Source organism: Aethalodelphis obliquidens, unplaced genomic scaffold, assembly GCF_003676395.1.
Source record: "Aethalodelphis obliquidens isolate GAN/ISIS:26980383/991018 unplaced genomic scaffold, ASM367639v1 scaffold4, whole genome shotgun sequence".
In the NCBI taxonomy this organism is placed as follows: domain Eukaryota; kingdom Metazoa; phylum Chordata; class Mammalia; order Artiodactyla; family Delphinidae; genus Aethalodelphis; species Aethalodelphis obliquidens.
Genome location: NW_020837948.1, coordinates 2,339,376 through 2,349,593, shown reverse-complemented (window position 1 = coordinate 2,349,593; position 10,218 = coordinate 2,339,376). Strand labels below are relative to the sequence as shown.

General features: G+C 44.0%; 1 protein-coding gene across 2 annotated transcripts in view; it reads right to left on the bottom strand.

The window, feature by feature from the left end:
• GFRA3 (GDNF family receptor alpha 3) overlaps positions 1-6,772 on the bottom strand; it is a 17,680-nt gene extending 10,908 nt beyond the window's left edge. Inside the window, exon 1 of one of the 2 annotated variants that reach the window (XM_027096432.1) lies at positions 6,321-6,772. In XM_027096432.1, the coding sequence (XP_026952233.1) occupies positions 6,321-6,393 (73 nt within the window). In that variant the 5' untranslated portion in view covers positions 6,394-6,772. The remainder of the gene's footprint in view (positions 1-6,320) is intronic. The other variant, XM_027096439.1, reaches the window with a different exon arrangement.
• Between the last annotated feature and the right edge of the window lie 3,446 nt (positions 6,773-10,218).

Below are 10,218 nucleotides of genomic sequence, written 5' to 3'. Positions count from 1 at the left end.
AAAAAAAAAAAAAAAAAAAAAAAAAAAAAGTCACTTAAGGGGAATTCTCTGGCGGTCCAGTGGTTAGGACTCGGCACTTTCACTGCCGGGGCCCAGGTTTGATCCGTGGTCAGGGAATGAAAATCCTACAAGCTGCGCAGTACGGCAAAAAAAAAAAAAGTCACTTAAAAATACCTTACAGTGGGAACTGGTTGGGGTTGGGGTGGGGGGCTTTTACAGATTCTGTCACTCACTCAGGAATATCAAGGTTGGTTATAGTTCAGCTCTGGAGAAAGGCCCTGCACCCTAGGACTTAGGGTCCTATCAAGTGGTAATAGCACACCATCACCCCCCAGTTTTTCAAGGCAGAACATCTAGGAGTCATTCTGAATTCTTCTCTTTCCTTCACATTCTATGTTCAATCCAGTAAGTCCTGTCAACTCCACTACATATCTGGAATCTGTCCACTTCTTTCCACAGCTATCACCACCTCCTTAGCTCAAGCCACCATCAACTCTTGTCTGAACTAGTTGAGAGTCCTTATTGGTCTCAGTGATTCCACCTTCCAAATTCATTCTACCATACCATTCAGCCATCTTTTTTTGTTTTCCAGCTTTATGGAGATATAATTGACATATAACATTGTTTAAGCTTTAGGTATACAACATGATGATTTATGTATATATTGTAAAATGTTACCATAGTAAGATTAGACGTGTTAACAATAAGATGTGTTAAAATTAACACATCCTTCACTTCACATAATTACCTTTCTTTTTGTTGTTGCATTCATCTTTTTTAAGAATTTTTTTAGGTTGGAAAAAATTTTTATTGGGGTAAAATTCATGCCTGGTGATCATTCTGAAATGTATAGAAATAGCAAATCACTATGTTGTACACCAGGAACATAGTACTGTAGGTCAATTATACTTCAAAAACAAACTCATAGGAAAAGAAATCAGATTTGCAGTTACCAGAGGCAGAGGGTGGGGAGGGAGAACTGGATGAAGGTAGTCAAAAGGTACAAACTTTATTTTTTTTATTATTTTTTTAAACATCTTTATTGGAGTATAATTGCTTTACAATGGTGTGTTAGTTTTTGCTTTATAATAAAGTGAATCAGTTATACATATACATATGTTCCCATATCTCTTCCCTCTTGCATCTCCCTCCCTCCCACCCTCCCTATTCCACCCCTCTAGGTGGTCACAAAGCACCGAGCTGATCTCCCTGTGCCATGCGGCTGCTTCCCACTAGCTATCTGTTTTACGTTTGGTAGTGTATATATGTTCATGCTACTCTCTCACTTTGTCACAGCTTACCCTTCCCTCTCCCCATATCCTCAAGTCCATTCTCTAGTAGGTCTGTGTCTTTATTCCCGTCTTACCCCTAGGTTCTTCATGACCTTTCTTTTTTATTTTCCTTAGATTCCATATATATGTGTTAGCATACGGTATTTGTTTTTCTCTTTCTGACTTACTTCACTCTGTATGACAGACTCTAGGTCCATCCACCTCACAACAAAAAACTCAATTTCGTTTCTTTTTATACAAACTTCATTTTAAAAAGAAAAAGAGAAAGAAAAAAATTCATGCAAAAAAAAAAAAAATTCATGCAACATAAAATTAATTATCTTAAAGGGTACAGTTAAGTGGCATTTAGTACATTCACCATGCTATACGACCATCACTTCTAATTCCAATTCATTTTCATCACCCTAATAGGAGGCCCATACCCATTAAACAGTCACTCTCCATCCTCCCTTTCCCCTAGTCTCTGGCAACCACTAGTCTGCTTTCTGTCTCTACACATTTACCTATTCTAGTATTTCATGTAAATAGAGCCATAAAATATATACTCTTTTGTATCTAGCTTCTTTCACCTAACATGCTGTTTTCAAGGTTTATCCACATTGTGGCATATATCAATATTTCATTCTTTCTTATGAATAATATTTCATTGTATGGAAATACCATATTTTGTTTACCTAAATGTTAGTTGATGTACATTTGGATTGTTTCCACCTTTTGGTTATTGTGAACAGTGCTAAGTGAAGAATCATGTACAAGTATTTGCTTGAATACCTGTATTCATTTCTCTTGGTGTATACGCAGGAGTGGAATTGCTGGGTCATATGTTAATTCTATGTTTAACTTTTTGATGAACCACCAAATTGTTTTCCACAGTGGCTGTCCCATTTTACATTCCTATTAGCAATGCATGAGGGTGGTTCCAATTTCTCTACATACTTGCCAACTCGTGTTTTCTGTTTTTTGCTCTGTTTTTATAGCCATCCTTGTGGGTGTGAGGTAGTATCTCACTGTGGTTTTCACTTGCATTTCTCTAATAACTAATGATATTGAGCATATTTTCATGTGTTTTTTAGCCATTTGTATATCATGTTTGGTAATAAATTAATTAAAGTATAACACATAGAAAAATACATAAATCAAAAATATATAGTTTAATTTCAAATTATATACACCTGTGTAACCAGATCCCCAGGTAAAGAACCAGAACATTACCAGCACCCCAGAAGCCATCTGCCAGTCACCATCTTCCCAACGAAGCAAATATAATACAATATCCTGATTTCTAACATTAGCAATTTGTTTTGCCTGTTTTTCAATCATACAACATGTGCTTTTGGTGTTTTGGCTTCTTTTGCTCAATATTACGTTTCTGAAATTCACCCACACTGATAAGTATAGTCGTAAATAGCTTATTTTCACTGCTGTATAACAATCCATTGTGTGAATATAACATAATTCTAATACTGACTAGCATTATATGGGATCATCTCTTAAAAACTGTAAATCAGATGATCTCATTTCTCTGCTTAAATCCCTCCAACAGCTTCCATTGAACTTAGGTTAAGGTCTAGTTTATGTGCCTTGGTTTACAAAACCTTGTAAAGACCTGGTCCCTGCCCACCTCTCTAATCTTACCTCCTGCTCTCTCTTCCTCTCCCACTTCCCTCCATCTGCACTGGCCTTCTTTCTGTTTTGAATGCTCTTCCACCTGATCTTCACATGGCGTGTCATCTCACAAAGGCCATCCCCAACCAACCAATGTAAAATAGCCCCCCAGCTACTCTAACACACTGTTGTTCCAATTCTCTGCATAGCACTTATCACCACTTGATTTTTTTTTTTTTTTTTTTTGCGGTACGCGGGCCCCTCACAGCTGTGGCCTCTCCCGTTGTGGAGCACAGGCTCCCTACGCGCAGGCCCAGCGGCCATGGCTCACGGGCCCAGCCGCTCCGCGGCACGCAGGATCCTCCCGGACCGGGGCACGAACTCGCGTCCCCTGCATCAGCAGGCGGACTCTCAACCACTGCACCACCAGGGAAACCCAACCACTTGATATTTTTTTACTTCATTTTTTATTATCTCCCCAGCTAGACTTCCATGTCTATCTTATCACTACTCTGTTGCCAGTGCCTAGAACAGGGCTTGTTCTTTGTAAGTGCCTACTAATATTTTAAAAATGACCACATAACAGAGACATTTTATGAGCCACCCTGATAACTTCTCTGGGCCCCTTCTCTCTACTTATAATCAAAGAGTCCCAAAATTAGGAGGGGCCTCTGAGTTTAGGTAGTCCAACCTTATCTTCCAATCACATAATAATCAATTAGATTACTTATTAAAATGCAGATTTCTGAGCCCTAGCACTAACTACCAAATCAGAACCTCTGGTGATAAAGCCTGGGAATCTGAATTTTAGTAAGTTTACTGGAGAGAATGATGTAACCTAAAGTTTGAGAATTGGTGCCATATCCAATGTGTAAAAAAAGACAGGATCAGTAGTACTGATTTCTCCTTTTGCTTCAGGTTCCAATACGCCTCAGCATGGCATTATTACTCTTTTAATTTAAAATTTTGGTATTTTGTTCATAATGGATTTTTGGTATTAATTTTGATTTTTAAAAAGGGGGTTGGATTAAACCAGAGTTTCTCAATGCACGGGATGGGGAAGAGAGAGGATGGGCCCATTTGGGGGGTGTATCAGAATTTCCAAAGGGAATGTGTGGTTCAAAAAAGCATATTTACAGACCTACTAGAGAACGGACTTGAGGATATGGGGAGGGGGAAGGGTAAGCTGGGACAAAGTGAGAGAGTGGCATGGACATATATACACTACCAAATGTAAAACAGATAGCTAGCGGGAAGCAGCCGCATAGCACAGGGAGATCAGCTTGGTGCTTTGTGCCCACCTAGAGGGGTGGGATAGGGAGGGTGGGAGGGAGGGAGACGCAAGAGGGAAGAGATATGGGGACATATGTATATGTATAACTGATTCACTATGTTATAAAGCAGAAACTAACACACCATTGTAAAGCAATTATACTCCAATAAAGATGTTAAAAAAATCACATAAAAAAGCATATTTGACAATTTCATATGTGGAAGATGAACAAAAAAACTTTTTTTAATGCAACTAGTTTTTTTATTAAACTTTTTATTTTATATTGGAGTATAGTTGATTAACAATGTGTTAGTTTCAGGTGTACAGCAAAGTGATTCAGTTATACATATACATGTATCTATTCCTTTTCAAATTCTTTTCCTATTTAGGCTGTTAAATAATATTGAGCAGAGTTCCCTGTGCTATACAGTAGGTCCTTGTTGGCTATCCATTTTAAATATAGCAGTGTGCACATGTCAATCCCAAACTCCCTAACTATTCCTCCCTCCAACCCTTCCTACCTGCTAACCATAAGGTCGTTCTCTAAGTCTATGAGTCTGTTTCTGTTCTGTAAGTTCATTTGTATCATTAAAAATATTCTGAAATTTCAAAATTTATTTAAGGAAGACATGAGATTTTTATCTTTATCAAAAGGGGACATGGATTTAAACAGTTTGAGAAATGCTGAATGTTTAAGATGTTACTTCTGGTAGGTACCCAGAAAGTGCTTGCTGAAAGAAACGTAGCAGGTCCAAGTCTCATTGCTTTAACTGGACTAAATATTGAGTCGTAACAATTTTCAAAAGTAAACCTCTCTCATTTCTAAGCTGACAGTTCACCAAGTGTGAGTAGTAGTAGATTTAAGGGCACTGCAGCTCAACAAAAGAAGGTGGGGGTCACGTTAAGTTTCATCATTAACAGGTGGTAACTTGTTCCACTAAATTGGTCACAAGGAAGGTATTTAAAGTTTACCCCTGATCCTGACATACAGCCATACTGTTAGGGTTAGTGAAATATCCTGGGCAGTCCAATCAGATCAGTAAAGTCTTGCTGCTCTGATTTACTAATGAAGTCAGTCTGGACAGACCAGTACTTTCCTTCCTTCCTTCCATATCTGTCTCTCAGCCAAGATTGCACTTCTGCAGTCCTACTTTGTGGACTGAGGTCATGTGTAGATACGTGGTCTCTGACTCACGATTCCCTCCAGGCAGGCTCTGGACAGGAGCCCCACAATGAGATTCCACGTACCCATCCCACTCCCAAAGGCCACGTGCATGCTCCTTGGGGGGATGGCATAGTTCTAAAACCCGGCCTTTAACTATGTATTCCACAAAACACCTATTGTGGATTTATAACAGGGCAAGGCACTGTTGCTGGGCAGCTTGCACGGAAAGGCCATCTTGCCCACTAGTGAGTTTTCCCTTCCAATTTAAATAATAATAAAGTATATCCTGAAGAGAGGATTTGTTGATGGTGAGCAATACTCTCAATCACACAACCAAATAATGATGTTGGCAAGTATTGGGAAGCAGTTTTCAACCTTAATTTGTGACGTCAGTTGTGTTTGTTTGTTTGTTTTTTCCATGAAAGTGCAGAGTGCTAACCACTGGACCGCCAGGGAGTTCCCAATGACAAGTCAGCCCTAACAAAAACTTCTCCAGCTTCACCTGTACCTAGTATCCGCTTCCGCAGTCCTTACATGGGGTGGAAGAGGTGAAGCCCATGTGGAGCAAAAGGCAGTCCTGCTTCTGACTCTCCCCGCCCCCTAGAGATGCTGTAGTGGTGGTGGCCTAGCTGCTGGCTGTTCTGTGACTGTACAGACGCACTTCAAACGGGGGAAGAGGGGGAACGAGGAGCGAAGAGATGCTTGGGTGCCCTGGTCATGGCTGGCACTCAATCTACAAGTTAAGTCACTGGACTAGGTGTGGAACCCAGCCCCTTCCTGACACCCTGGGCTTCCTCCTCCAGTTCCCCAGGCTCGGACAGACGGACGCCCCGCACCAGGCAGCAGTGTGGGGCCTGAGACCTCTCTGGGCACTGGTGCCGGGACCCCACCTACACGGTCACCACCACCACTCACCACCACCCCAGCCCCCGCCCCCTCCCGCCCCAGCCGGAGTGGATTCCGCGGACGCACAGACGACACTCACCCGCTCGGAGCAGCAGCGGCAGCAGCAGCAGGAGTGCAGGCAGCATTGGTCGTGGGCTCGGGGGGCGCGCCATTGGCGGGGTGCGCTAGCCGACTGTCGGCGTCCCAGGGCACTCTGCCTGCACCAGGCGCGGAGCGCCCTCTCCCCTCGCGCTGGAGCTCTGCGAGCCGGGTTCCTCCGCCGGCGCCTCCCACCACCGCCTCCCGTCCCGCCTCGCGCGCGCGGCGCCAACACGCTCCCACCAGGGTCCCGGGCGCCGCCCTCCAACTCCAAAGTGGACGGACGCACCACGCCGACTCTCCTCCTGGACCGGCAGGGCTGGGGTGAGGGCGAGCGAGGGCACGCGCCCCGGAGCGGCCGGTCTTTGGCTCTGAAGAGTGCTCCACCCCAGCCGGCCCACATGCTGTCGGCCGCCAACTTCGTTTAGAGGAGGACTTCTACCCAAGACAGTGTGGAAACTGTCAATGGAAACTCGCCATCTCTGGGGTCCAGATATTTATTAAGAAAAAAAGCATCCTGTCTCACTTTCCGGAACCCCCTCTACCACCAAGGAACAACCAACCCAAATGACATAACAAAACTTGAACAAACGCACAAGGGCACTTACATTTCAAGTATATTTTTTCTTTTAGAATTTGCACATCTGTGATTTCATTTCGCCTCGTAAATATCTTCAAGGGTGAGATTCGGTTGTTGTTATTAACCCCAAGATTCTGCAAAGATGGATCCCAGACAGGTGAAATGGCTTTGCTGGGAACAAACCTGAGGCCAGATCCCAGGACCTTTGCTAGACTAGACTCCTCCAAAATTCAGCCCCTTCAGTGTCATGAGGGAGGATGGAAGGATCAAACTTCCCTCAGACTAAATTGTGGAGATCTCCCTGGACAAAAGATCACTGAGAAAGGTGGCTAGAGAGACCATTTAGGAGCCTCATCATTTTCAGATGATGGTTAAGAGACCAAGCTACTCTACCAAGATTAAATACTTAGGAGAACCCAGGACTTCTACATATAAAGATAAGGGTATTTATTAGACTAATTTATTGAGCTGATTCCCACCTGCTCCCAGGATAAAGACAGAGGCAGAATGACTTGGAAGAATGAGAACTAAACAGTACTTAGAGAAGACGGTAATGAAAGGAATTGGAGGGTTTCCTCCCCTAACCTTCCAGCCAAGCCCTCTCCTACTTCCACAGCCCACCTGGCAGAGGGCCAGGAGGGAGGGTACTGAGAAATGCAATATAGACCTCTGAGATTTATTGGCTGCTGCTTCTGAATATGGCCATCCTGCTGTGGCCTCTGGGGGGCATTTGCCGATGTAATCAGCCCAGAAAGACAGTCATTCCAGCCAGGGTGTAAATCACCCTTCACAAAGCTAGGAGAGAGACATGTGGTCCTAGATAAGGAAGGAGACTGATGTGGCCTCTTGTGCCCTTTTCTCCCTTCTCCTGCCCAGGGGGAGCTGATTCCTGAGCTGTAATGCACTTTAAATGGAGTTTGTGCTTCATTTTAATCTATATCTGCCCTGCCAGTCTTACAGGAGAGCTGTGAAAGTGAACATCTGGCTACTCAGCTTTTGTACAGGGCGTGTTTCCCCCCAGTTCCACTCTACCTCTGTGTACCTTTCCCAAGTCCTTCCCTCCAGTAAGATTAGAAAACCTGTGGCTGGGGAGCTGACAGCCCCCACTTTCCACTTCACTCTGGCAATAGTTTCAAAATGGGATTTACAAGGCAAAAGGTAACAATTTCAGGTGGTTGGGATGCTAGGAAAGGGTGCTATGAATCAACAAAGATGTGGGGTGTTCAAGGGGTGTCACTTCTGCTTACTCCTTCAGCAACCAAGGCAAATCAAGTTTGGGGTAGGAGGGTAACTTTGGAAAAGGCATTTGCTCAGGGTGCCTACTCAGTGGGTCCACTCAGTGCTCTCCCCACGAAATGGACCAGGAAGGCAGGAACAAGGTCAAGCCAATGGGCTGAAAGCAATATCCAATTCCACCTGTAAAAGGCCAGCCTCTTTTTGAGAGTAAATGAGATACTTGGAGCATATTCCTGTCTGGGCACTGTGGTGGAGAGCTTGACATCACTGGGCCTTTAATGAGGATTGGTAACCAAGACTAGTGGAGGGTTGTGGAAGCCTCTGCAAATACATATGACTCCAAGACTAATATTGACAGATCCTCCAGCACACTGTCTCCCCACCAACCATGTCCTCTGTGACTTGCCAACACCTGCTAGATAAGCAGCATTGTCATTGGGAACCTTGTGGGTAATGACAAATGAGCCAATACTTTCTACAAAGATGTTACTCAGCCATCATTCAATTCAATAATGTCTTTTGAGATTGATTATGGGTTCAGCTTTGTGCCAGGTGCAGAAATGATTGAGACACAAACTGCCCTGGGAGGCCTTACAAACCACTGATTGGGGCTCAAAGGTCCAAAGACTCTGTACCTAACTCCACTTTCATTTGTAATCTTGGTTTTCTGCCTTCTATCAAGCCCTCTCTCACCATTGAGCTTTCATTCCTGTTGCTATCCTTAGCTAATCCAGGGTGTTAGCAGTTTAGTGAAAAACAGTTAAGAGAACAAGCTTTATAGACTACCTGGTTTCAGATGCCATTTCCAACACATGCTGGGTAATCTCGGGCATGTCACTTAATTTTTCTGTGCTTCAGTTTCTTCATCTGTAAAATTAATAGCAGCATTCACTTCATATAACCATTGTGAGGATTAAACAAGTATACGCTGAGTAAAGGGTTTAGCTTAGTGCCTGACACATAGTGAACACAGAATGATATCACCCCAGGAGGCAGGCAGGAGTTCATTGTTCTATGAACTCAGCCACCCCCTACCACCAGACCTACTGCTTTGGAGCTAAGGCTAGTTCTTCTTCCTTTTGCTGAATATACTAGTGGGTCAGAGTGCTTGTAGGGATGGGAACAAAAAGAATCCTTTTCTACCTTGTCAGTTTCTTGAGGGCAGGAACTGTGTCATATTATTGAATGCCTGTGGTACTTAGAATTGACATCCCTAGAGAGGAACTGGTGTTTCCCTAACATTTGCTTGAACTGAGTGGGGAAAGAAAATCGTCCACGCCTCCCACTTTATATGCCTGGTAAGGAAAGGGAAATGCTTCCCTCTCTGTAGCAGAGGTCAGCCAGGTCCTGGCTGGAAGGAAGCAGTATTCAGGAAGGAAGCAGTATTCAGACCAAAAGGTTTCCATTCTTTATTACTTGACTTCATGATGAACGAATACCAGTCAGTGCAAGGACACCAGAGCAGAGCTAACCCCCTATATAGCCTCGTGTGGAGGTTCCTGGGCTGGGGTCTTAGTGTCTGCCCTTAGCCTCATTTCTCAAACCCTAGCAACCCTATGGCCCTGACTTCTCAAGAACCGACAACTGAGGCTCTTACACATGTAACACCTGATACAGTGCCAACTTAGAAAGACAGATTGTTCATTGATGAGGATTTGGTAACAGCAAAATCTATTAACGGTACAGACTCTGGAGCCATCTCGGCCTGGGTTCAAATCCCAATTCTGCCATTAATTAACTGTGGGATTTTAAACAAGTTACTTGGGCTTCCCTGGTGGCTCAGTGGTTAAGAATCCGCCTGCCAATGCAGAGGACACGGGTTTGAGCCCTGGTCCAGGAAGATCCCACATGCCGCGGAGCAACTAAGCCCGTGCACCAAACTACTGAGCCTATGCTCTAGAGCCCGCATGCCACAACTACTGAAGCCTGCATGCCCAGAGCCCATGCTCCACAACAAGAGAAGCCACCGCAATGAGAAGCCTGCACACCGCAACGAAGAGTAGCCCCCCGCTCGCTGCAACTAGAGAGAGCCTGCGTGCAGCAACAAAGACCCAATGCAGCCAAAAATAAATTAATTAAATAA